We start from the raw sequence: 27225 nt of genomic DNA, 5'->3' as shown, positions 1-27225 counted from the left end.
GACGTGGACTGAACAAGTCAGTTCTGCTCTTTATTAGAACAGGTGCATACGGATGCTGCTACCTTCCAAAATTTTGACCAATTTTTCTACTGGTTGTTTGTTCATTGAATGAATGATTGATTGATTGATTGAAGTTTATTTATTAATTTTGAGAGAGAGAGAGAGTGAGGAGGGGGGGGACAGATAAAGAGGGAGAGAGAGGATCCCAAGCACACTCCCTGCCAGCACAGAGCCCGACACAGGGCTTGAACTCACAAACAGTGACATCATGACCTGGACTGAAACCAGGAGTCCAATGCTCAAGCAAATGAGCCACCCAGGTCCCCCCAAGTTTTAAAAAATTTTCACTCAAACATAAATAGCTAACAAACAGCTGAGCAGCCTTATTATTTTTGACTATTATTTATTTATCAGGAAGAAATAGAACGTGAAAGTCGCACTGAAATGACTCATGTCCAAGCTGTTAAAGAATATAAATGACTCTTTGGAAATACAGGGAGAGGCCAGCGTCTCTCTCACCCTCTGCAAGTTCACCATATCTGCAATTAGTAGGACAGCGGGACTCGGGATAAAGACGGCTGTCTGTAAGACGGTGGTAACTGCTGCCTGGCTCCCTTTTGACGCTGTTTCATTTACCTATAATAAGACACCACAAGGGGAAAACAAAAGGAGGCAAACTCCAGGCAGCCAGCAGGAAGGAGGAAGGGGAGTGTTGGCAATGTGGCCAGAGTTTGACCCAAAACTAGGACAGGCTTCCATATGCCCTGGAGGAACTCTACAGACCTAGTACTGGTGGGACAGCCATAAGTGGTGCAAGGTATATATTTTTAAAAATATATTAAAGTCTCTTAAAGTTGTTCTAAGATCATTCAGCAAACGAAGAAAGACTATTTCAAAAAAACAAAAAGTCTACTAAATAGTAGTAAGAACTGCATTCTGGCAGGTATGGCCAAGAAGCTGGAACTCCCTATCCCCTCAGCCTTCCAGCAAGAGAGCAGTATCCTGGGAGGAATCAGCTGGCCGTCAGTAGGTTTAACCGCTGGGTATAGTATGAACAGACAGAGTGGTTAGGGTAAGACACACAGAGTGTGGCTAAGACTGCTGTCACCCCCCGGGACTGTGCAGACCCAGGCTGCATCCTCTGAGGACAGACACTAGAGGTTTCACCCTGCAGGAGAAGCAGACTTCACCAGGAGAGTCCAGCCAAACACGCAAACCCCCTGCACAAAGTTGCAGTGAAGCGACCAGGGCAGATATCCTTGTCTTATCTCTGATCACTGGGGCAAAGCACTCAGTCTTTCATCAAGTATGGTACCAGTGGTGGGAGTTTTCACAGACGCCCTTCACTGAGTTATGGGCATTTCTTTCCATTTCTAGTTTGTTGAGGGGTTTTATTATGAAAGGGTGTCAGGTTTGTCAAATGTCATTTTTGAATCAATGGTGATGGGATATTGTCTCTGTAGCCTTTTTTACTTCTCTAAGTGTGATTTCCTTTAGTTCTTTCAACATAGAATTCCTGCTTGGAAGCCCTGTCTTCTAATTCAATATCCAGGGCCTCTGCCAGGCAATTCCTGTGGCCTGAGTTTTTCCAGTACATGGGTCACACCTTCCTGTTTCGTTGTACATCTTACAGCTGTTGTTAAAAACTGGGCATTTTAGGTAACATGGTGTAGTGAATCTGGATACTGATTCCCTTTCTGCCTTTCTAGGCCTTGATTTGCTGCTGTCTGTGTGTCAATAAGAATACATAAATTGCTTTTTTAAACAACAAAATAGAAATTCTGCATCTGAAAAATATAATAACAAATGAAAATTTGACTAGTGGGGCTCAACAATAGATTTGAATGGCTAGAACAATGATTCAGTGAATTTGAAAATGTAATAATTATAAACACACATGAACTTCAAATTGAGCCCCAAAACACAGGAAGCAAAAAATAACAGACGTCAAGGAGAAATAGACAATTCAACAACAAGCTGTAGACTTCAATGTCCATGTTGAACACCGCGTACCACAGCTAATCAGAAGGTCAAAACAGAAACAGAAGATGTGACCCACAGATAAACCAACTAGACCTAACACTAGAGCACTTTACCCAACGAAATAGAATATGCATTCTTTTCAGGTACACAAAGAACGTTCTCCTAAATATAACCAGTAGGCCATAAAATGAGTCTCAGTGAATCTAAGAGGCTTGAAATCCTAGAGTACCATAGGGAGTAAGCTCCTTTACATCAGTCTTGGCAATACTTTTTTGGATTTGACCCCAAAAGCAAAGGCAATGAAAGACAAAACGAGCAAGTGAGACTACATCAAACTAAAAAGCTTCTGCCTAGCAAAAGAAACCATCAACAATACGAAAAGGCAACCCACCGAATGGGAGAAAATATTTGCAAATCATATATTTGATAAATATCCAAAATATATAAAGAACTCATATAACTCAATAGCAAATAATGATCAATTCAATTAAAAAAGGACAGAGGAACTAAATAGGCATTTTTGCAAAGACATACATATGGCGTGTAGGTACATGAAGACATGCTCAGTGTCACCATCATCAGGGGAAATGCAAATCAAAACCACAATGACGTGTCACCTCACACCTGTTAGAATGGCTATCATCAAGAAAACAAGAGGTAACAAGTGTTAGGGACGATGTGGAGAAAAGGGAAGCCTTGTGCACTGTTTATGGGAATGCAAACTGGCGTAGCCACTGTGGAAAACAGTAAGGAGGGTCCTTCAAAAATTACAGGTAGAATTACCATGTGATCCAGCAATCCCACTTCTGGGTGTTATTCCAAAGGAAAGGGAAGCAGGATCTCAAAGAAATATCTACACTCACAAGCTCCCTGCAGCACTGCTCACAATAGCCAAGATATGTAAACAAGCTAAGTGTCACCTATGGATGAATGGTTAAAATATATATATATATATATATATATATATATATATGTACATATATATATATATATATGATATGCACATATATGTGAACTTGATATGGAACTTGAGGGCATTATCGTAAGCGAAATAGGTAGGACAGAGAGAAGCAAATACTGTATGATATCACTTTTAGATGGAATTTTATAAAGCCAAACTGATAGAAACAGAGAGAGAAATCGAGAGTAGAATGGTGGTGACCAGGGCCTGGGGGATGGGGGAATGGGGAGACATTGGTCAAAGAGTACAAAGTTCCGGTTATAAGACAAATAAATTCTGAGGATCTAATGTGCAGCACAGTGATTATAGTTCATACCACTGTATCATACATTAATAGTTACTAAGAGAGTAGATGATCTTAAATGTTCTCACTCAAAAAAAGAGTAATGGTAAAGATGTGATGTGATACAGGTGTTAGCTAATAATACTATAGTGGCAATCATTTTGCAATATAGAAGTGAATCAAATCAACACATTGCACCTTTTAAACTTAAACAGTGTTACATTTCAAGTAAATCTCAATAAAGCTGGGTAAGGTAGGGGGTGGGGATAAGGTGAAGGGCCGTGAGTTAGGTATCTTCACTAGAGTGTTTAACTGGCAAGACTGGGTAAGAATCAGACCCCAGAACATTAGCTTTAGATTAAATGAACCCCCTCACTACACACAAGGAGAGTTGACTCCAGAAGCTGTAAGTGAGTTAGGCAGGTCACAGAGTTGATTACTGACCTAACCAGGTCCAGGGCCCATAGCACCGTACCCTGTTGTAAACTTTTCTCCACACAATATCTGGCTATTTTACTCACCTCTCTCATGACCCTCCAGAGAGGAGAAACAGAAACTTGGGTCAGAGATACCAACTGAAGCTAGACTAAGCCTCGTATGAAAATTTCATCCTCTTCCTGCCATCTAATCTTTAATAGCTGAAAAGAGCTCCTTTTCTTTAAGAATGATAAGACTAGCAGAAGGGCATAATTCTCAGTCATATGGGATCTACCCTCTTGACTGACTCACCTCCCAAAGGTCCCAGCTCCTAAAACCATCCTTTTGGGCACTAAATTTTCAATATATGAAACCTGTTGGGGGACACAAACATTCAGACCAAAACAGACACTGACCCTCCTTAATACTGTCCTAGTTCTTATACCCGGCTAGATCTGGTCCTTTGTGACCCTTGTATGTTTTATTCTCACCAGTGAAAGTGATGTCAGGGTCATACATATTAATGTTTACTTCTAATTCATCTGTTTATTTCCTTTACAATAATTTACTGCCAAAAAAGAGAAATAACTATACTGAAAATAACACAGTTCCCAAGTTTCTAGCATTTATTATGGCTGATGTCTTTCCAAAGTGAAGTCGAAATTTGGGGAATGTCTTCATTGTGCTTCTCAAATGGATTACTATGCAAAAAAACAAAACAAACAAACAAATAAAACAAAACAATACAAAACCCAGAGGTCTTCTCACACAATGGAGAAAGAGGGAGCCACAGGTGCACTTGTGGAAAGCCTCAGACCCCGACATTCCACTGCTATGGTGGTACCATGGAGTTTAATGGGGGTAGGCTAGCCCATGAAAGTGCTTGACCGCCACATCATTAGAAAATCAGATGCCATCCTTAGGTTGTGTAACCAAACCCATAGGGTTTCCTTATTGCTCTGTCAGAATGTGACAAAACACTTTCAAGAAGTTGGCTCCTCACTTCAAATCAGCCATGCTCTAGTCCGGAGGTGTGGATGCAACAGGAGGCACCTACTCACCTGGCCCAGGGTCAGGGGCTGGAAGGAAGGTGGTGTTGGCGGGAGGTGGGGGCAGCTCCACGTGGAGAAGGTGGTTGTTGGGGGGACCCCTAGGGCCATCCCAGTTCCACGTGGATTAGAAGGGCCCGTGGGCGCCTGTGCTTAGATGCCACTAGTTCCTGGGGCGCCAGAGTGGGGGTGGCAGCTTGGACTTCGGGGTTGTGGTGAGCTGTGGTCAGGAGGCCTGAGGGCCCCAGTGGCCCTTGCAGTGAGCTGGGCTTGGTGAAGTGCCGCTGGGCGGAAGTCCGCCATTAATCTCCGTCTGAAGCGTCCTCAGCAGCCCTGCGGGGCTCACATGGGGGCTCTGAGCGATGAGGGATCCCTTTGGTAACCCGGCAACTCAGGGACCCGCGGGGCAGCAGGGAGGGGGCCAGGGTTGGGGGGAAGGCCGCTGTCCCCAGCTCTGCCTCCAGGGCCGCGTGTGCACAAGCACGCACTGTGGGGCTGACTTTAACCCGTCATTCTTTCATTTCACGTTGTCTCGTGACCACGTGTCCACACACGCCCTCCAATTGTTGTTTGTTTCTGTCTTGTTTGCATATAGAAATGGGATTTAAAGTAAATATAAGTATTAAGGCTTTTAAATTCGCATACAGAAATGTATGCTTGAATCAAAGGAAGGCTTCGACACCCACATGTAAAAAGGCCTACTTGGGACATTGCGAGGGCGTGTTAGAAGGAGTAGCGGAGAGAGCAGGGTGTGGCACGTGGCCCCGGACTTGTGTCTGTCTCAGAGCCATCCCCTATGCACCTGCTCCAAGAGGTGGGGCCGAAAGGGGTTCCGTTTCTTTATTGACATGATCACATTAATGTTCATCTTGATAGCTTTCGTGTATGATGAAATAATATGATGAAACCACTTTGTAGGTTAAATTCCATAAAACTGTGATACAGAATCATCAAATCCAAGAGGAAACTTTTCGTAACAGTAAATACTCATAAATTAAAAAAAAAAAAGATTTCACAGATACATTTCACACTCATACATACTCCACAGGTATTATTCACAATAATAAATACTGCACATTATTGTGTGTAAATTCCTGGGAGCTAGTTGAAGTATAAGGTAGGATATGATTAGATGCCAGTTACAAAGTGCAAATGTGGAAATATTTTGATCTATATCTATGGATATCTATATAGTAATAGTGTATTGAGGAACCTACAACGTATGTGAAAGTCAGGCATATGACAACACCCAGGAGACAGAAATTGTAAGTACACTAATGTAAGTTTCTTAAATGACATGTGAAGTGGTCTAATAGTACTTCCATGTAGACTGTGATAAATGGTCTAAACATCCCAGAATAAAAAGCAGGGACTGTAAGATTGGATTAAAAAGCAAGGCCAACCACATGCTATTTAAAAGAAACTCACTATAGGGGCGCCTGGGTGGCTCAGTCGGTTAAGCGTCCGACTTCAGCTCAGGTCACGATCTCGCGGCCCGTGGGTTTGAGCCCTGCGTCGGGCTCTGGGCTGATGGCTCAGAGCCTGGAGCCTGCTTCCGATTCTGTGTCTCCCTCTCTCTCTGTCCCTCCCCCGTTCATGCTCTGTCTCTCTCTGTTTCAAAAATAAATAAATGTTAAAAAAAATGTTTTTTTAAATAAAAGAAACTCACTATAAATATAACAAGTGCATTACTTTTTTATCAGTGCCTAACAAATGACCTCCAACTTAACAACTTGAAACAACATACGCTTATTGGCTCCATCTCTGGGGGTCTGGAGTCTAGGCAAGGCCTGACTGGATCCTGTGCTCAGAGTTGCTTGAAGCTTCAGTCAAGGAGTCAGCTGCTCAGTGGTGTCCTCTGTGGAGTTCACGGTCTTTTTCCAAATTCATTCAAGTTGTCAGCAGCATTGAGTTGCTTGTGGTTGTAGGACTGAGTTCCTCCTCCCAGAGGGTCACCCTGGCTGCCCCTCTTGATAGGCAGTTCTCAATACGGATATTCAACATGGATATTCTCTCCAGTGGGAGAATCTCTTGCTTTTGAATATTTTTTGATTAGGTCAGGCCCACCTGGTATAATCCCACCCCACCCCCTTTTTTCTAAAGTTTGTTTATTTTGAGAGAGACAGAGAGTGTGAGTCGGGGAGGGCAGAGAGTGAGAGAATCCCAAGAAGACTCTGCACTGTCAACGCTGAGCCGGATGGGAGGCTCCAACTCATGAAACCATGTGATCATGACCTGAGTTGAAACCAAGAGTCAGACGCTTAACAGACTGAGCCACCCGGGCTCCCCTATAATCCCCCTTTGACTAACCCAAAACCAACAGATTAGGAACCTTAATCACATGGCAGAATGCCTTCACCTCTGCCATGTAAAGTGACATCTGTCCTATTCACAGGTCTGTCCATGCTCAAGGGGAGGGGATAGTCCAGGTCTTGTGCACCAGTAGCAGGGGCATCTTGGGGCCCATCTTAGAATTCTTTCTACCACAACAATATAGATGGGTTAAAAGCAAAAGGATGGGGAAAGAAATACTATGAAAACACTAATGAAAAGAAAGCTGAATCACTATATCAATAGAAAAGTAGGCTACAAACAAAGAATACTATTAAAGATAAAGACAGACATTATAGAAGGATAAATATGTCAATTTACCAGGAAGACATAACAGTCCTAAAAACGCATGCACCTAAAACTTCAAAATACATGAAGCAAAGGCGACACAACTCAAAAGGACAGACAAATCCAAAAGTATACTTGGAGACTTTAACTTCCTTTCTTACTATTGGGTAAAACACATAGACAGAAAGTCAGTAAGAATACAGAAGGCGTAAGACTGGATACTTTCCCATTAAGGTGAGGAAAAGGCCAGTATGTCCCTCCTTATCATTCCAGTTCATCATCATACTGGACATCCAGCCAGTGAACTAAGACAAGGAAAAGAAATGTCATAAAAACTGGAAGGGAAGTAATAAAGCTCTCTTTCATCAGAGATGATGTGATTATCTATGCAGAAAATCCCAAAGAGGGGAAAAAAATATTCTAGAGGGGAAAAAATATTCTGATTCTAATGAATCAGCTTAGCAAGGTATGATAATGCAAGATCAATGTGCAAAGACTGATTATATTTCTGTGTACTAGCAATGAACAATTGGATATTGGAATTAAATTATCAGTACTATTGTAATAGCATTAGAAACCATGAACTACTTTGGGATAAATCTAAGATTTTTATGCTGAAAACTATGTTGGTGAGAAAAATCACAGAAGGCCTAAATAAATGGAGAGATATCTCATTTGTGGATAAGAAAATTCAGTATTATTAAGATGTCAATTCTCCCCAATTTCATCTATAGAGCAATACAATCCTGATCAAAATCTGAGTGGGATTTTTTTGTTCACGAGCTGCTTCTAAAATTTATATGAAAAAACAAAGAACAAAAACTATTTTGAATAAGAAAAAGTTGGAGGATTCACACTCTCTGATTGCAGGATTTGCTGTAAATCTATACGCATCATAACTGTAAGGTATTAGTAAAGGTTACCATACATATGGATCAGTGGGACAGAATAGAGTCCAGAAATAGACCAAAGGAAATATGACCAATAAAAACCAATAAATTCTTGGCAATTTTTACAAAAATTGAGAGAGAAAAAGAAAGAGATAGGATAATCTTTTCAAGACATGGGGATAGAAAATGGGCATCGATTTGAAATAAAAAATAATCTTGATGCATACTTACACTGTATAGTAAAATTAACCATGTGATTTTGTGAGTGGCATTCCTCCACTCTGGGCATCAGTCTCCTTATCTGTAAAATGAAAGGGAAAAAAAGAAGAAGAAAAACTTCTGGATGAACTCTGAGATCCTTCTAGCTCTCACCTCCCATGGCTGTCTTTCTTGCCTTCTGTCTACACAGAACTTATTTATTCACTGGGTTAAACTTGCAGATGAAAAAATGTATACATGCACGTCTCCCCGAGGCTAATGGCAGCAGAGGCTGTGGGTGTCAGAAATACACAAGCTATGGCCTCTCATGACTTCTTATGTTGTCACTGAACTGTTTCTAGCACCTCTTGTGCAAATCAACCCCCTTTACCACCCCCCACAGAGGAATCGGTTTTGCATTCACTTTTTACCTTACCCAGTGCTGTGCTTCCTATTATCTGAAGGATGGATTGGAGAAGTTTACTTTCCCTTTGGATAAAGGCAATTAGCTAACAGGTGGTCCTCCAAATTACCATGTGAATTTAGGGTGAACTGTGTCTAACAAATAATACAGTCAAGTCTTCTTACTTGAGGAATAGTTACAGTTTATCCTGACCACATATGCAGTGGGCTGCATCTGCTTGGCTACATAGCAGGCTACAATTTCCTTGTCTTTGCAATCTCTTTGAGGATCACCTGTGACGCACATCACCTTCTGGTTTAATGCCTGTTCCAAGATAAAACTGTTTTATTTCTCTTCTATTTTGATGGAGAGGTTTTCTGAATTAGCAAGAGATTGTTTCAAACTATATTCCACCCCCCCCAAAATCTCAGGCAATGATTATTAGGTGACACTAAGCCTAACTTCAAATATGAGCAGAAAGGAATCTGGAGATTCTCTAGGATAAGACTGGGCTCTGCTTAAACACGTATCATGCTCTGATCTTGCTTTGCAACATAATTGTTTTTGATTGATTGGTTGATTTTAATTTCAGTATAGTTAATATACAGTGTTGTATTAGTTTCAGGTGTATATACAGCAATTCAACAATTCCATATATCACTCAATGCTCATCATGATAAGTGTACTCTTAATCCCCATCACCTATTTCACCCATTCCCCCCACTTCCCCTCTACTAAACCACCAGTGTGTTCTCTATAGTTAAGAGTCTGTTTCTTGGTTTGTCTCTTTTTCTTTGTTCATTTGTTTTCTTTCTTAAATTCCACATATGAGTGAAATCATGTTATTTGTCTTTCTCTGACTTCACTTAGTATTATACACCTTAAAGCCATCCATGTTGCAAATGGCAAAATTTTGTTCTTTTTATGGCTGAGTAGTATTCCATTGTATATATACACCACATCGTCTTTATGCATTCATCTATTGATGGACACATAGGTTGCTTTCATAGTTTGGTTATTGTAAATAATGCTGCAATAAACATAAGGATGCAAGTATCCCTTGGAATTAGCATTTTTTTTTGTAATTTGGGGGGTAAATACTCAGTAGTGCAATTACCAGATCATGGGGTAGTTCTAGTTTTAATTTGTTGAGGAACCTCCATACTGTTTTCCACAGTGGCTGCACCAGTTTGCCTTCCCACCAGTAGCGCACAAGGGTTTCCCTTTTGTTCCACAACCTCACCAACACTTGTTGATTCTTGAGTTTTTTTTAATGTTTATTTATTTTTGAGAGAGACAGAGCATCAGCGGGAGAAGGGCAGAGAGAGAGCAAGACACAGAATCTGAAGCAGGCTCCAGGCTCTGAGCTGTCAGCACAGAGCCCAATGTGGGGCTCAGACTCACAAACCGTGAGATGATGACCTGAGCCAAAGTCGAATGCTTAGCGGACTGAGCCACCCAGGCACCCTGCTTCTTGAGTTTTTTACTTTAGCCATTTGGACAGGTGTGAGGTAATATCTCAGTGTGGTTTTGATTTCCATTTCCCTGATGATGAGTAATGTTGAGCATCTTTTCATGTGTCTGTTGGCCATCTGGATGTCTTCTTTGGAGAATGTCTGCTCCTGTCTTCTGCCCATTTCTTCACTGTGTTATTTGGGTTTTGTTGTTGAGCCATTTAAGTTCTTTATGTATTTTGGATACTAACCCTTTATCAGATATGTAATTTGCAAATATCTTCTCCCATTCCCTAGGCTGTCTTTTAGTTTTGTTGATTGTTTCCTTTGCTGTACAGAAGCTTTTTATTTTGATATAGCCCCAATAGTTTCCTGAGGCAAGAGAACCAAATGCAAAGTAATTGTTTTATATTCATTACTCTAGCCTGAAATGTGCAATCAGTTGACAAATAGAAGAGCCACAGCCTCCCAAACCTGCCCCAGGAATCAATGGACACATAAGCGCCAAACCCCATTAAGCCCCTTAAGACTGGCTTGTCAGAGGACAGGCAAGGGGTAGCCAGAACGCAGGGTCTGGAAAGCCCTTGAAATCACATCCTTAGAGTTGTTCTTTCAGCCCCTCTGTGGACCAGCACAGCCTTTCCGTCCCTGATAAGCAGAAGCATTCTAGAAACAGGAGTCTGGGTACCATCGGTGCTGAGGGGAGTGCCCCACTGGGCCCTTCCTGGGTCACTGGAGGTGTTTCTTAACCTGGGGGTCCTCCACAGTCTTCAGAGCCTCTACCTCCAAATTCCGTTTATTTTAACAAGTCCTAAAAAGGAAATGGGAGGATGTCTTCTTTAGAGAAGTGTTTATTCGTGTTTTCTGCTCATTTCTTCACTGGATTATTTGTTTTTCAGGTGTGGAGTTTGGTGAGTTCTTATAGATTTTGGATACTAGCCCTTTGTCTGACATGTCATTTGCAAATATATTTTCCCAGTCTGTCAGTTGCCTTTTAGTTTTGTTGATTGTTTCCTTTGCAGTGCAGAAGCTTTTTATCTTCATGAGGTCCCAAGACATCCTGATGGTCAACAGACTCATGAAAACATGCTCAACCTCAACGTTGCTCCTCATCAGGGAAATACAGATCAAAACCACACTGAGATACGACCTCACACCGGTCAGAGTGGCTAAAATGAACAAATCAGGAGACTATAGATGCTGGAGAGGATGTGGAGAAACAGGAACCCTCTTGCACTGTTGGTGGGAATGCAAACTGGTGCAGCGGCTCCGGAAAACTGCGGAGGTTCCTCAAAAAATTAAAAATAGAACTACCCTATGACCCAGCAATAGCACTGCTAGGAATTTACCCAAGGGATACAGAAGTGCCAATATATAGGGGCACTTGTACCCCAATGTTTATAGCAGCACTTTCAACAGTAGCCAAATTATGGAAAGAGCCTAAATGTCCATCAGCTGATGAATGGATAAAGAAATTGTGGCTTATATACACAATGGAACACTACTTGGCAATGAGAAAGAATGAAATATGGCCTTTTGTAGCAACACTGATGGAACTGGAGAGTGTTATGCTAAGTGAAGTAAGTCATACAAAGACAGATACCATATGTTTTCACTTTTATGTGGATCCTGAGAAACTTAACAGAAGACCATAGAGGAGGGGAAGGGGAAAAAAAAAAAACAAAACAAAACAAAAACCTGGAGAGGGAGGGAGCCAAACCATAAGAGACTCTTAAAAACAGAACAAACTGAGGGTTGATGGGGGGTGGGAGGGAGGGGAGGGTGGGTGATGGGCATTGAGGAGGGCACCTGTTGGGGTGAGCACTGGGTGTTGTATGGAAACCAATTTGCCAATAAATTTCATATTAAAAAATAAAATAAAATAAAGTGAAATGAAATGAAATGAAATGATAAAATAAAATAAAATAAAGTGAAATTAAATGAAATAAAATAAAATAAAATAAAATAAAATAAAATAAAATAAAATAAAATAAAATAATATTCGGGGGGGGCGGGGAAGGCAATGGGAGGAGACGTGGCGACCCCAGCAGGCTCAAACAGGAATTGTCCCTTTATGGAAGCCACACGGCCACCCACTCGCTCGCCGCTCTCCAGGTGCTGCGGACCCCAAGGGACCGTCCCCGTCTGGGCCGGGCGGGGGCCAGTCTCCCTGATCCCCTTTGCCTTCTGGAGCCAAGGCCGAGCCCTGGAGCCCGCGGCCTCCCCCGCGGTTCCTCCCTAAATGCACCCGCCCCGCTTCCTGCTGCGCCCTCAGCGCCGTGAGAGCCGCCCACGTCCCCGCCCTCACCCCACCTCCCATCCCCGGGAGCCACCCGCGTCCCCGCCGCCCCGAGAGCCGCCCCGAAAGCCGCCCGAGAGCCACGGGCCTCCGAGAGCCTCCTGCCGCCGCGTCCCCGCCGCCTCGAGAGCCGACGTCGAGCACGCAGCCAGCAGCGCCGCTCCTGGTAAGGGGACGGTCCCAAAGTCTTTAGGGGGTCTGAGGGCCCAAGGTTTAGTCCCACCCAGTTCTGGTGTGATCTCACCCAGGGTGCAGGACTTGTGGGTTAGCCCCTCAGTGAACCCGGATGGTGATGGTGGGAGTTATGGGCTCAGGGGATTCGGGGTGGCTGGAAACAGGCTTGGAACCACTCAGCCTGCGCTCACAACCCAGCACATTTCATGGCGCCACAGGCCATTTGTCCACTTCCTGGCCCCGGTGATCCTCGTGAGCCTCGCAGAATTTCTTAAAGCAGGACTATTGTCCTCCCCTTTGACAGATGAGAAAACTCAAACGCCCCAGGTACCCTAGCCAGGTAGGGACACACCTCTCAGTTTCAATCTCTTAACCTCCCCACCACCCTCGATCCCTGACTTGTGCCAAGGCCCAGAAAGGTCTGGGAGAAGAGGACGCATTCCTAGGGTTGCAAAGGGCAAATGTGGGATTACTATTCCCTCACCCCCACACACACCAGTCCCATGGGCCAGGTGTTCCAAAAAGACCCCTCAGGGGACATTGTCCCATGACTTTGATCAGAAGCCATTCCATTCTCCCCCAAATACTACCCCCCCCCCATCTTTTGTATGACACGATATAGGTAGGACTCTATTCTAGGGCAAACATACTATGCTCAGGGCATATGGGAACAATCCTTTTGTCTGCTAACCCTTGGTGGGAGTTGTGTCACAACCTCACAGTGACTGAAGTACAGAGCAAGTGAGCCAAACCAGGAAATACAGGGACTGGGCAGATGAGTGAAGGAGATATTTGTGAATTAGGCAAGAAATATTTTTTATCTTTCCCAGAACAGCATTAGAGAGCCTGCTTTCTCATGGTTTGATAAAATGAAGTAGCATCATGATAAAATCAGGCTCCTACAATTTTAAAATCAGAATGCACATTATGTTTGCTTTCAATTCCTACCTAGGCTAGATCCTCCTACAATCCCTGTCTGATTCTGTCATTTCTGCTTACATGCTGCCTGCCACTCTCTCATGATACCTCGTCCCATTTTGGAGAAGGTTAGCAGAATTTTCCTTTTGGAGAAGAAATCTGCCTTCGTTCCCAAATCACTCACTTTTGCCTGTGCTGAGGTTGACACGTACCACATTCTTTCAGGTATACAATCCTTCCCCAGCCTTTTCTGAGGCTTTATTCCATCCTGTTAATATTTTGTCTGTGACTCATTTTAACATTTCTGTCAATATCCTCTCAGACTTGCCTCCGGACACTTTCTTATTTGTTAATATCTGCCTAAAAATCCATCCCTCAGGGGGAGGTATGTCTCCCCCCGCAGCCTGACCCACTCAGAAGATAGTTCAGAAGAACCACTATACTGCATTTCCACTAATGTAACCTGGGTTGATTGGCCTTTTGAGACAGCCACACTGCACCATTTGGGTCACACTTAATCAAGTCAAGCAAAAACACCAGATTATTTTAAACCAAACTACTTCAATTCAGAGCAACTCCTGCCTCCTGCAAATTTTTTTGAACATATATATATATGTTTTTTTTAGAACATGCACTCAAGATTTTGCAATAGGGGCGCCTGGGTGGCTCAGTCAGTTGAGCAGCCAACTTCAGCTCAGGTCATGATCTTGTGGTCCGTGGGTTCAAGCCCCGAGTCGGACTCTGTGCTGACAGCTCAGAGTCTGGATCCTGCTTTGGATTTTGTGTCTCCTCTCTCTGCCCCTCCCCAACTCACACACTGTCTCATGCTGTCTCTCAAAAATAAATAAATGTAAAAGAAAAATTTTAAAGATTTTGCAACACAATTCTCCGTGTTGATTCTAAGGCAGACATCCGGCCTGTCAACACCAGTTGATGTTCTGACTGTGGGATGCTAACATTGTATGCGGTGTTCCAAGATGATGGTAGACTTCTTTGGAATAATCTCTTTTACCCCCTGTGGAATCAAGGAGGATATGCAGGCAAAAGTGGCCTTTTTTATATAGCTTAGCTCCATGGCAGTTGGGTGACCTTGGGCAAGTCATCTGATGCTCAATTTCCTAATATTTTAATAGAAATTTCAAGACTATCTTGATCACATCACAGGGAATTTATTTCTTTTTTTTGTTGTTGTTGTTTTTCTTTATTTTGAGAGAGAAAGAGAGAGGGAGGGAGGGACAGAGGGAGAGAGACAGAGAGAGAATCCCAAGCAGACTCCATGCTCAGCATGGAGCCTGACGGGCTCGATCCCACCACCATGAGATCACAACCTGAGCTGATATCAAAGGTTGGACATGTAACCGACAGCCACCCGGGCACCCGTCACATCACAGGGAACTTAGAAGAACAGTTAGAATCGTGGACATGAAAGAATTCTGAAGGTTATAGATGACTGCACAGAGGATGTTCACAATGATGAAACCCATCATCAACATCCTCACCCCTATCATCATCGCCTTTACGGAATCAGTAGATTGATTCCAGCATGTTTTATGAGGTTCCCAAACCTCAGAAAATGTCGTCTAAAAATACAAAAGATGTCAGAGAACTTGAGGAGTTTTAGCAAAAGCTGGAATATAATTTACCAAAAGCAAAGGACAGCATGTGAAAGATGGTGAGGCAAATGGTCTTCTCTGGGCTTAAAGAAGGGAGGGGAGGAAAAGGAAAGAGAAGGAAAGGAAGAAGGGAAAAGAAGGAAATTGTCTTAATATATTCTGATAATGTGGAAGAGGATGGTTTCCCCTAAGGAGGGCCAAACAAAACAAAACAAAACAAAAACAAAAACAAACAAACAAAAAAACACATCCACTGCATGAGTAGAAAAGCATGCAGAAGTTATTTCTATATGACAGAAGCCACCTGAATAGCCAATAAGCTATGAAAAACACTTTTGATTCTATGGCAATTAGTAAAATTCGGGTTTAAACCAATTAAGATATCCTTATTTATGCCCAGAAGAGCAACAAAACATTAAGCCTAATATCACCAAATGCCAGTGAAGGTTTGGGAATTCTCATACATGGCTGGTGCCAATGTGAGTTAGCACAACCATCCTGGGGGCATAATTAGCAATACCTAGTCACATGTCAGCTGTTTATCCCAGGTAAATTGCTGCACGTGTGCACAAGAGGACATACATGGGGATTCTTTTGCAGCATTGTTGATAGTACAAGCACATAGCTTGAAACAGCTCAAAGTTTGTTGATAATTGATAAAATGTTCCATAAACAAGGTCATCTACATAAAAAGCTTAAAATACAAAACCAGTACTATACATTATCTATAGAGACATGTGTATGCAGAAGTATAAATAGGCAAACGAGAATGATCCATAAAATCCTCAGAATATTGTCTTTCAGAGGACAGAGGGAGGGACAATAAGACTGGGGAGCCAAACAATGTTAATGAAACTACATGTGTAATGTTTGACTTTTCAAACAGAATAGCTCCAGTAAAAATGCCCAAATATTTACATTTGTTCATTGCAAATGGTAGCTACTTCATGCATTTCTCCACTTAAAAAATGTGTTTCAAAACCGCGTAATCTTTAAACCTGGATAAAGACAAAGAACCTCAGAGTTCATCTTAATTATATTGCATGTCTCGTGCCTGCCTTATCTAATGCTTACTTACCTTTCCTAATACCAAGACGAATGACCCAATAATCTGCCTCATTTGAATGAAACATTTATGCCAATCCTGGTGCCGATTTCTGATTAAATCCGCTGAGATACAGAAAAGGCGATTATCTGGGGACCAGGACCTCAGAGCCCACCAGAAAAGAAGTTGGATTAAGATCTGAGCAGGCAATGAGTTTATCCTGAATTTGTCCTGAATGTTGATTCTGTCCCTTCAGTCATGGCACCACCTTCTCTCCACCAAACTCCCTGGGGTGGGGCCAGGTGGGGGATGGGGTGGTAAGGAAGGTGCTGGGGCTCGGCCCTCTACAACTTCTTCCTCTGCTGTCAGTGCCTGAAGTTAACCTTGTTCCCATCCCGCTCTCCCACTGGAAGGAACATTGTGCTTTCCTCTTTGCCAATGGAGTATCTGACACAGTTTCTGGGAGCAAAAACTCTCAGTACTTCAAACAAACCAGTATTATTTACAGAAAGGCAGGGTTTTGTTTTTTTTTTTTTTCTCTGTATTCTAGCAAGTTTGCCTACTTTGATTCCAACTAATAATAATGCCCCACTCCTGGTTCCATAGAAGAATGCTTTCTTCATTTCATACCTTTTCAAGTTGGAGAAAGAAAAACCAACTGATTCCATTTTAAAAATCTTTCCTAATTTCCTATAAGTTGAAAAAAAAAAAAAAGCAACAGTGCATTGCGTTAACATAACCTAACTTAAATTTGCCTGGCTTGCATAGTTATTCATAGATGTTTGGAAGTATAATATGAGTTAGAAAATTAGCAATGGAAATGGCTCATCCCAGGATAATTATTCTTAGTTGTCTGAATTGAAAGTGTTCTCAGGCCTTAGCAACTCCCATATGGACACTTGCTTTTATTCCTTTCCTGTTTTTTATTCCAGAAGAGAATGGAAGGGCTTCAGAGAAGCAGATATGGAACTATGACTGAAGGTAAGAAAGCCTTGGTGTTTGCAGGAGCTCCAGGCACCCGGGAGCATCACTGTTCTGTCTCCACCGACTCTCACCTCAAACACGGGGACAGAAACCCAGTTACTTTAAACTGAGGAGGTGCCTGGGTGGCACTCTTTGGTGTGACACACTGTCCAGAGAATGAAAAAATATAAGCTACAGACTGGGAGAAAATATTGGAAAAATCCATACCTAATTTTATGGTATATTCAAAAAAGAAATCTTCATGGGGCGCCTGGGTGGCTCAGTTGGTTGAGCGTCCGACTTCAGCCCAGGTCATGATCTCGCAGTTTGTGAGTTCAAGCCCCGCGTCGGGCTCTGTGCTGATGGTTCGGAGCTTAGAGCCTGCTTTGGATTCTGTGTCTCCCTCTCTCTCTGACCCCCCCCCCCCGTTCATGCTCTGTCTCTCTCTGTCTCAAAAATAAATAGACATTTTAAAAAAAAAGAAATCTTCAAACTTAATACTAAGACATCAAAAATAAAATAAATAATAAATAAAAAATGGGTGATATGAAGAAACATATCACCGAAGACAATACACATAAAGAAGCACCTGGGTGGCTCAGTCAGGTAAGCATTCAACTCTTGATTTCGGCTCAGGTCATGATCAGGGCAGAGATCCAGCCCTGCCACAGGCTCTGTACTGACAGTGAGGAGGCTGCTTGGGATTCTCTCTCTCTCCCTCTCTCTCTCTGCCCCTCCCTTGCTCGCGCTTTCTTCCTCTCACAAAATAAGTAAACATAAAAAAAAAATAAGCTGAAGAAGAAAGAGACAACTGTCACCTGTTCTTCCCCTTCCCTGTCATCATCATGCCCAGCACACTCTCGCCTGCACATGATCGGTGGGAAATGTGGAGGTGAAACTTCACGTCAGGGTTTGGAGGATTTGGAACCAGGCTGTGAACACGATTTCTCTTTCCTTGTCTGCTCCCAACTGGAAAGAGGAAGAGTTCCCGTAGAGATTTAGTAACCCTGCATGCTCCAAATGCTTAAGGAGAGGAGGAACCAACACCAAGTAGAAGGAATAAAATAACAGATTTTAGGAGCCTGAAAATGGCCTTAATTCATTTGAACTCATGAAAACTCTAAAAGTCCTCAGGTTCTCACCCCCCTCCAACCCTTGAAGATTTTAGCTCTTGGCTCGTGTCACCCCACCTCCAACACCTCCCTGTGCAGTTCACTCAGCCAGATATCTCCAACACATGTGCTTCTAATGTCCTTTCTTCCACTTTTCTTCAGCCTCCCATCCAGGGGCATCTCCCAGACTTTGTCCTTGACGTTAACCTTCTGTCATCTCAGTTTCAAGCCTCCAGCTGCCCACCCACAGAGCAGACATCCAGGGACATTCAGCTAGTCCTTGGCGGGAGGTCACCGAAGCTCTGACAGCGGAGATGCACTTTATGCCTGAGGTTCATATGTGTGCGTTGAGCCTGGGGATTTGTGGGTGGAAAAGAGGTGATAATGTTTTCTCATTCGTGGCTTCTCATCCTCTGCCTCCTTCTAATCTCACATTTATCTAGCATGAAATTGACCAAAGCACCATCTATGGAAAAGCCCTGGGATCACATTCCTTAAAAAAAAAAAAAAAAAAAAGCTGTATTTTCCCTGCTGTAGATGAAGTGCTTAGAGAATTCTTCTCAGTGGAGCGGTCCCTCCCTTGGTTGTGGGTCCAAGCTTCTAATTTCTAACATAGGCTTTCTTTGATCCAAGAACATCCTAAAGGATACGAACTTTCATATGTATTTAGATGTGACTGTTTTGACGACAGGGAGGTCCACGGGTTTTCATGCGATTCCATGAAGGTCCCTGCCCTGGAAATCTTAATCACTAACTTAGTAAGACACACACAAATTGGTTTTTTCATAGGCAGAGGGGAAGATAACTGGTTTGCTACATCGTCCTCACTGAGGATCATCCTGGTGGGCAAGACAGGCAGTGGGAAGAGTGCCACAGGGAACAGCATCCTCTGCCAGCCAGTGTTCGAGTCCAAGCTGAGGAGCCAGCCTGTGACCAGAAAGTGCCAGGCAGAGACAGGGACCTGGGATGGAAGGAACATCCTGGTGGTTGACACACCCCCCATCTTCGAGGCAGGGGCTCAGACCCAGGACACGTACAAGGACATTGGGGATTGCTACCTGCTCTCTGCCCCGGGGCCCCACGTGCTGCTGCTGGTGACCCAGCTGGGGCGCTTCACTGCCCAGGACACGGTGGCGGTGAGGAGGGTGATGGAGATCTTCGGGGAAGAAGCCATGAAACACATGGTGGTCCTCTTCACCCACAAGGAGGACTTGATGGGCGAGTCCTTGGACAATTACGTCGCAAACACGGACAACCATAGCCTGAGGAGCGTGGTCCAGGAGTGCAGCAAGAGATACTGCGCCTTCAACAACAAGGCCACCGGGGAGGAGCAGGGGGAGCAGCGGGCCCAGCTGATGGCCGTGGTCGAGAGGCTGGAGAGGGAGAGCCAGGGCGCCTTCCACACCAACAGCCTCTTCTTTGAAGCCCAGATGCTGCTGCAAGAGGGGGGCAGTGCCCACGGGGAAGAGCACAGGTGCTTCCTGACCAAGGTGCAGGAGTATGTGGAAAAGCAGCAGCGAGCCCTGAAAGAGAGAGGCAGTAACTGGGCCTCCAGGGTGCTCCTCAGAGTCAAAACCTGGGTGTTTTCTAACCCTGGGATATCTGCCTTCCTTGTTATATGTTTTCTGATTTTTCTTGCCGTTTTAATTAACTTGTGTATTACTCATGCACACTGAGCGTTTTCAGATGATTTCTGCAGTCAGCTATATTATTTTTTGAGTCCCCGTCTCTGTCTGTGTCAGATTCTTTATATGCCTTTTTACATAATTTCACTTCAGTTTCTCTTCCTTGTGTTAGACATGCCACCTTTTCTTTTCAAGTGCTTTTAGGTAAATAAAATCCAAAGGAAAAAAAATTTTTTGTTTTTGTTAAAAATTGTAGCAGTAAGAACAAAAGGGATGAGAAACTAACCGTCACAGGATGTCTGCAGGAAGGAAGGTGGTGGACTGTGAAGCTGTGCGGATGTCCTACCTCTGGGCCGTATTTTGTGCAACGATGCTGTCGAGGGGAGACACGCGTTACATTAAAAGCTGGTGGCAAAATTCTTTATTTTATTCAGAAACATGCTCTGATTTCATTGGAGTTGGTCATAAAAGACGCCCATCCCCATCCCCACACCTTCGAGAGAGGATGATGAGGTTGTTGAGGGGACTTGAGGGGACTTTCCAAGGCAAGAAGAGGTCCGGGACGGAATGCACAAGAGGGTCTGGCATGATCAAGGAGAGAAAAGGGGTCACCACAGCGGGGTGGGGCTGAGCCTTAGGAAAAGCAATCGCTGAGAAATTCCAGTGGCGGGGAAATGAAGGAACTGTAATGTCTTAAAGCAGGCATTGGCAGGGCCAGATAGTGAATACTTTAGGCTTAAAAATGGTCTGTAGTCTGCTCAGCTCTGCCCTGGCCGCCACAGGCAATGCAAGGCTACATTCCTATAAAACTTAATGAACAGGGACATCTGAATGTCATGTAACTTTCCTATGTGGCCATGAAACATAATTCTTCCTTTGATTTCTTCAACCATTTTAAAATGTGAAGGCTTCTCTTCCCTCACAGGACATATGAAACACACAGCAGGCCAGAGTGGGTCTATCTTATGGTATATTTCCTGTTGCTGGTCGAGCTATGTTATAATGCAACATCTTAACCTCAAACCCAGGAAACGCCAGTTCAATCATGTGTGTTCTCCGTGGGACTTTGGGAAAAGGGTCGTGTCCAACTGTTCGATGGTAGTAAAGAGAAGAGGGCAGACACTGGGGTGGAATCTGAGCAGAGGTCATGAGTTCAGCAGAAACAGGAAATCAGATGAGGGCGTGTCTGGTGGCCCCTCCCCTGCCATCTTGTTGATAGCTGCCCCTCCTTCTGTGCTCCTTTGTACCTGTGAGGGACCTGCAGTCACCCTGGGCAGCCTGCGACTGGATGTGGGGTGAGTCTCAGGAACTCGATGTGACACCCAAGCATCATTCTCCAAGCCTGTATTGGTAATAAAGGTGCCATATTGAACCTTACAACTGTATCACGTAACTGACTCCAGACATGTTCCACGAGTGTTAAGTTTAAGCTCCTCAAGCCCTGGACACACTAAGGAACTTTGAGTTTTCAGGCCAAGGACCACCTCCTGAAGGCAGTAGTCCCAATTTGGCCAGCCTTACTTGGTCTCTCCTTCCTTGAGTTAATCTGGTCCAGCTCCGCATGCGTTTACTACATGAGTACTGAGTGCCGGGTTCTACATGGGCACCAGGAATAGAACATAAACGGTACGTGGCTCCTGCTTCACTCACGTGACTGTGTGGTGGAAGGGTGAAGGGCACATGGAAGTAGGTATAAGGGAAATTTACTGGAGAAATAAGGTGTCCACCAAAAGGAGACTACACAGGCTCCCTAGATAGGGTGCTGTGTGCCGTCTAGGAACATGCTGGCCTCTCTGGGCAGTCACTTTGGGTTGGGGGAGGCCACTGTCAAGGACGAAGAGGTGAATCAACATGCGGGAGGATTGGGACAGGGAGAGACAGGGCTGAGGGGGGTCCTGGGCATCACCTCCGGGGCTCCATGGCTGTCTCCTACAGAAAGGAAGTCACTGGAGGCTTTTAAAGAGCTTAGTATATTTTAAGAAGTTCCCGTAGCAGCAACGTGGTGGTTGGATTATATAAATGTAAGCCCAGGGGCAGGGACAACATTTAGAAGAGAAGATTTCCATCTCAGCCATCAGGGCCTGAGCTGTAGCAAAAGAAATGGATGGAAAGGAGAGGATGTCCATGGGCAACACTGAGGAGGGGCAGAATCAACACCAGGTGGTCCTAGACAGCAACACAGGCTGTCTGCTTTTTCCAAAAGCAGGACATTCCTAGGAAACCTTTTGAAAGCCAACATGGCATAAAGCAAAGAAACAATTACTGTTAATTTATATGAAAATTTTTTGAGCATTCCCAGACCCACAAAATAACCATTCTTCAGGCACATGTCGCTAACAGGTGCACAAAATCAGTTGAGATAAAGCCCAGAGATCCGGAGGCTGGATGCTGAGACGCTGTGTGGAGCTCCAGGGGAAAGCACTGACAGGGCCGCCCTCACTGCCTGGGGTGCATCTGCCCCTCCAAAGTCTCATTGCAAAACCAATGCTAAAATCTATTTTCACTTTTTGCTGTTTGACATAAAAATGAAAATCCTCTTCAGATTTCTTTCACTAAGCAAAACAGGTACTAATGTAAGTCTTTCATAAAAAAATTTTTTAATGTTTATTTACTTTTGAAAGAGACAGAGACAGAATGCGAGTGGGTTGGGGCAGAGAAAGAGGGAGGCACAGAATCTGAAGCAGGCTCCAGGCTCCGAGCTGTCAGCACAGAGCCTGACGTGGGGCTCGAACTCATGAGCTGTGAGATCATGACCTGAGCCGAAGTCAGACACTCAACCGACTGAGCCACCCAGGCGCCCCTGTAAGTCTTTTATAAAAGCAAAGTGGCGTACCATGAACTTTCAAAAGAAGGAGATTCCTGTATCAATCAGGGAGGGAACCAGATTTCTGTCTGGGCCACCCTGTGACATGTAGCTCCCTTCACTGCCCTGCACCTTCAGAGGGAGAGTGGTTTGAGCAGAGCAAGGTGAAGACTTTGGATCTGAATGTGCCAACCTTGAAGCCTTCTGAGACATCAGTACAGATCCAGGAGAGAGTGGATGATCTGGCCTCCCTTCAGGAAGGCATCTGGATGAGGCATAAACAGCCCAAGAAAGTATCGGCTGCAGCAGGGTTACAGGAGGAGAGCCTCCCTCCAGGCGTGTGGCTGGTCCATCCCCAGACTCCCGGTCCAGCCTGGGGCTCACACAAGGGGTCTGTGTCATTGCCCAGTAATCCAGACTGCATCCCACCTCTGTTGCTCTACAGGGGGAATAAAGCTGGAGAGCTGGCCCAAAGGTATTTTATACCAGGGATGAAGACACGGTTTTGTTAAACATTTACTCACATGAAAATGTTTGCCAAAGAAATTCCTTGGAAAGTGTTCAAAGGTAAGCTCTGTTTCTCCTAAAAACTGTAAAGGAAACACACAGAAGACTTGCCAAGAGAGGCTCATATTTCCCCTACTCTCTCCCATTTTATCAAAATCATCCAACTAAATGGAGTTTTCACGTTACTCGGGATTCGCTGAATGTCTACTATGGATCAGACACGTTAGTAGTAGAGGGAGGCCTTTCCCAATTCTAGGAATAAGAAAAGAGAAACCAGTTCATCTGTTCTCAGTGCCCTGTCCTCAGAAGAAGCATGGGAACAGGAAAGATCTGAGAGATTTAAAGATTTTTTAAAAAGGAATATGGAGAATTCTTCATTAGTTCAAATATTTCCAAGTGTAGTTCCAAAAGAACTGAAGCATCAGGAAATTTGTAGGTTAACATTTCTGAAATCCAGAGATAGGGTGGGCTTCAGGACTGGCTGGTTCAAGGCTCAGGTTTGTTCCATCTCTCTGTCTGCTTGGAAGTGTTGCCTTCAAGATCAGGATGGATGCAAGATGGCTGCTGGGGTTCCAAGCATCATGCTTACATCCAACAACGCCTAAAAGAAAAGCAGCGATGTTCTGAAGAGGGTTCTGCACTGACAGGCTAACAGCAGTGAGTCCAATGTGGGGCGTGAACTCACACACTGCAAGATCATGATCTGAGCCGAAGTCAGATCCTCAACCGACTGAGCCACACAGGTGCCCCTGAATGTCCAGTTTGAATAAGAGTTATCCAGATTTAACCACAGTACTGGATATTCAAGTCAGGCCCTGCTTTTATGTCAAAGCAAGTGTGGGTCTGCTGGATGGAGATCAGCCCCAAGAATTTTCTGTCATCCTGCCATCCATGAAGGGGCCTGTCTAATCAAGTGTGGTGGTTAATCTTAGGTGTCAGCTTGGCTAAGCCATAGCACCCAGTGATTTAATCCAACACTGATCTAGGTATTGCTGTGAGAGTGTTCTTTGGATGTCCTTAAGATTGCCTGCCAACATGGGTGGGCCTCGTGCAATCAGTTGAAGGCCTTAAGAACAAAAAGCAAAGTTTCCCAGAGAAGAAAGAATCCTGCCTCAAGACTTTAATTTCTGCTCCTGCCTGAGTTTCCAGATTGCCAACCTGCCCTACAAATTTTGGACCTACCAGCCCCCATAATTACATGAGCCAATTCCTTAAAGCATATGTATTCATCTATATGTTCTATTGGTTCTGTTTTCTGGAGAACACTAATACATCAGTCTAGCCCAGTTCCCCCTATTGAAAGTTGGGGAAGGAACAAACCTGAACATAATTCTCATCTTTGTCTGGTTCTTTTCAAGGATGGAGTTTCAAAGATGGAGATTTTTTTTTTTTTTGGAAGACTTGATTGCATGGGTGGTGGCAATGCTGGAAGCTGATGTTTTTGAGATAACAGCTTATTTTCGATGTTGAGGATTTTGAAACCAAGGTGCTCTGTTTTCCCACATACTGACTGTCCTTGGATCGTCTTCGGTGGTGGTCTCCAGAGGGGGAGCACGGCCAGGAAGGGGGCTGGTGTGCATAGACTGGCAGAGAGAGGACCTTGGAGTCAGGTGACATCATCAGTTCTTTTACCTGTGGCGGGGGGGGGGGGGGGGCAATGCACTGCGGGGCCCCTAACACGGCAGAGACACGAAGCCGTCTTCGCCCAGGACCACAGGATGGAGGGACGGTGGGATTCAAGGGGCTGCACCTGCCTGGACCTCTCAGTGATTCTTGCCCCGTGCGTGGGGGGGGGGGGGGGAGGGCGCAGAGTGGGGAGGGGGGTGACCGCCCTCGGCCCCTAGCCCGGAAGCCAGACTGAACGGAAGAGAAGTGAAAAAAAGAGTCCCTCTCCAGGCCATCTCAGGCTTTCTCAGCTTCCTCAATTGTTTAGGCGTGGGGGGGGGGGAGGGGGAGGGCGGATTTTTCCTTCCCCAGTCACAGTGCTACTCCTCCAGTCCAGCGGCCATCTGGGGCCACACGGCTGTTGCCACCCCTCCCCGCTCCGTCCCCGCGCGTCGCGTCGCTGTGCCCTGGTGGCCACTCAGTCCCCTCTAGACATCAGGCTTCCCCCCTGCTCAAAACCCTACTCAGGGCTGCCCATCCAGCCGCCTCTCATCTCCAGCCATCCGTCCTCCCATTAATCCGTTAATAAATGTTATTAAGCACCTCATGGTGCTTGGTGGACGGCGGGGGGGGGGGGGGCGGTAGACAAGAGCTCCTTCCTGCCAGGAAAGCACCTCTGAGAGAAGGAGAGTGGAAGGGGGTCCCCTGCATCCCCCTTGGGGAGCCCTGCGTCCTGCAACACTCCAGCTAGTGGTGAGAGAGAGCGCAGGGAGAGGAAAGGTGGAGCCACCTCTGGGGGAAGTGCAAAGTGGTCTGAAACTCACTGTGGTTTACCCAGAGTAACAGTAATGTCATCCCTCCCTCCCCCACTGGAGGGGCTGGAGATGGTCCCGTTGATGCAGGTGCATTTGTAGGAAACCGCCAGTGAGAGGGTAGAGGCCGGTCATCTCCCAGGAATAGAACCCTGCTGCTTATAACTACATTCTGGCTAACGATGAGGTTTAAATAAATTTTTAAACAATAGCGTGTGTTTCTTTATCAGAAAAAAAAATGCTTTACCTGAGCAGATCACTTTGAGCCATACCCCCTGAAATCGTTTTCCCTCGCTTTAGAATGGAAACTGTTTCCACCAAGTTGGGTGGTATATTCAACAAAAACAAGTGATGGAAATGAAGATTAAAATCAAAAGACAAGTTTTCAGGGGTGCCTGGGTGGCTCAGTTGATTAAGCATCCAACTCTTGGTTTCTGCTCAGGTCATGATTCCACAATTCCACAATTTGTGGGTTCGAGCCCCACATCAAGTTCTGTGCTGACGGTGCAGAGCCTGCTTGGGATTCTCTCTTCCTCTCTCTCTGTCCCTCCCCCCACTCAAAATAAATAAATAAACTTTTTTTTAAAAGGCAAGTTTTCAGACTGTTTTTCAAAGGGCATCCTATGAGTTCCGGGGGAAAAGTAGGGGAGGAAGTTCAAGCATCTTTCCTTGCCCAGCAGTGGGGAGGGCACCCTACATGTGCACCCAGGTATGGGTGCAGCAGGTGTATATGTGGAAACGCTTTTGCACAAACACAGGAAATAAGCTTATATTGCCAAAGGGCTTTTCATTGCTCTGAGCTCATTCTGTTCAAAATTTTAGGTTCTGAAAAATATAGTATCAGTAATATTTTCAGTTTGCTCTTATCGAGGGCTTTAGGGTATATAATCCTTGACCCTAATTATTTAAGAATAAAGATAAGGTTTAGAAAGATCAAATGTCCAGATTGACACAGATGTTACTGGTGGACCTGGGACAAGAGGGACAGGGATAGACAGAGACAGAGGACAGAGATAGAGGGAAATGGGGAGAGACAGAGACAGGGAGAACCCTGTTATCTGGTGGGCCCTGGGATTATTTTGCAAGTTCTACAGAGGGTGTCTGAGCAATCTTCCCCTCCCTCCTCTCCTGTGCAGCTCTCTCACTGGCTTCTGGTCTCTTCAAACACACACACACACACATGCGCACACACACACACACACACACACACACACGCAGTGAGAGAAGAAAAAACTGGCCGCCACAAATTCTGTCTGGTGAGGGGAGGTGTTAGACCGTGTCCCTGGGAACAGGAAAAGAACAACAGGTGTGTTTCCTCAAAAAGCCATTCTCCAAGTGACCCAGAAGCCCTCGGAGACTCCAGAGGAGAAGAGTTTTCTGTTTTGTTCTGCTTTTAGTAACGGCTGCATTCCTTTCTCCCCACCACAGCTTCACAATGCTTCTGTGCAAAACAAGTTCTCTACCCAAGTTAGTCAGCAGAATGGAGACCCAG

The 27225-nt window shown here is 44.7% G+C and overlaps 1 protein-coding gene across 1 annotated transcript; it reads left to right on the top strand.

Annotated features, from left to right (window-relative positions):
• The first annotated feature begins 12601 nt into the window (after nucleotides 1–12601).
• GIMAP5 (GTPase, IMAP family member 5) lies at nucleotides 12602–20912 on the top strand. The gene is made up of 3 exons (XM_015072539.3): nucleotides 12602–12722; nucleotides 17239–17287; nucleotides 19171–20912. The coding sequence occupies exons 2-3, from the start codon at nucleotides 17245–17247 to the stop codon at nucleotides 20055–20057; spliced, it is 930 nt and encodes a 309-aa protein (XP_014928025.1). The 5' UTR covers nucleotides 12602–12722; nucleotides 17239–17244; the 3' UTR covers nucleotides 20058–20912.
• The last annotated feature ends 6313 nt before the right edge of the window (nucleotides 20913–27225 follow it).

Source organism: Acinonyx jubatus, chromosome A2, assembly GCF_027475565.1.
Source record: "Acinonyx jubatus isolate Ajub_Pintada_27869175 chromosome A2, VMU_Ajub_asm_v1.0, whole genome shotgun sequence".
NCBI classification, from domain to species: domain Eukaryota; kingdom Metazoa; phylum Chordata; class Mammalia; order Carnivora; family Felidae; genus Acinonyx; species Acinonyx jubatus.
Note: the sequence above shows the minus strand (reverse complement) of the source record. Positions and strands in the feature narration are given on the sequence as shown.

Excerpts from the sequence above, each read along its gene's own strand:
- GIMAP5 (XM_015072539.3), top strand. The coding sequence starts at position 17,245 with ATGGAAGGGCTTCAGAGAAGCAGATATGGAACTATGACTGAAG. Across the intron at positions 17,288-19,170 it reads ATATGGAACTATGACTGAAG|GCAGAGGGGAAGATAACTGG; the intron begins GTAAGAAAGCCT and ends GTTTTTTCATAG.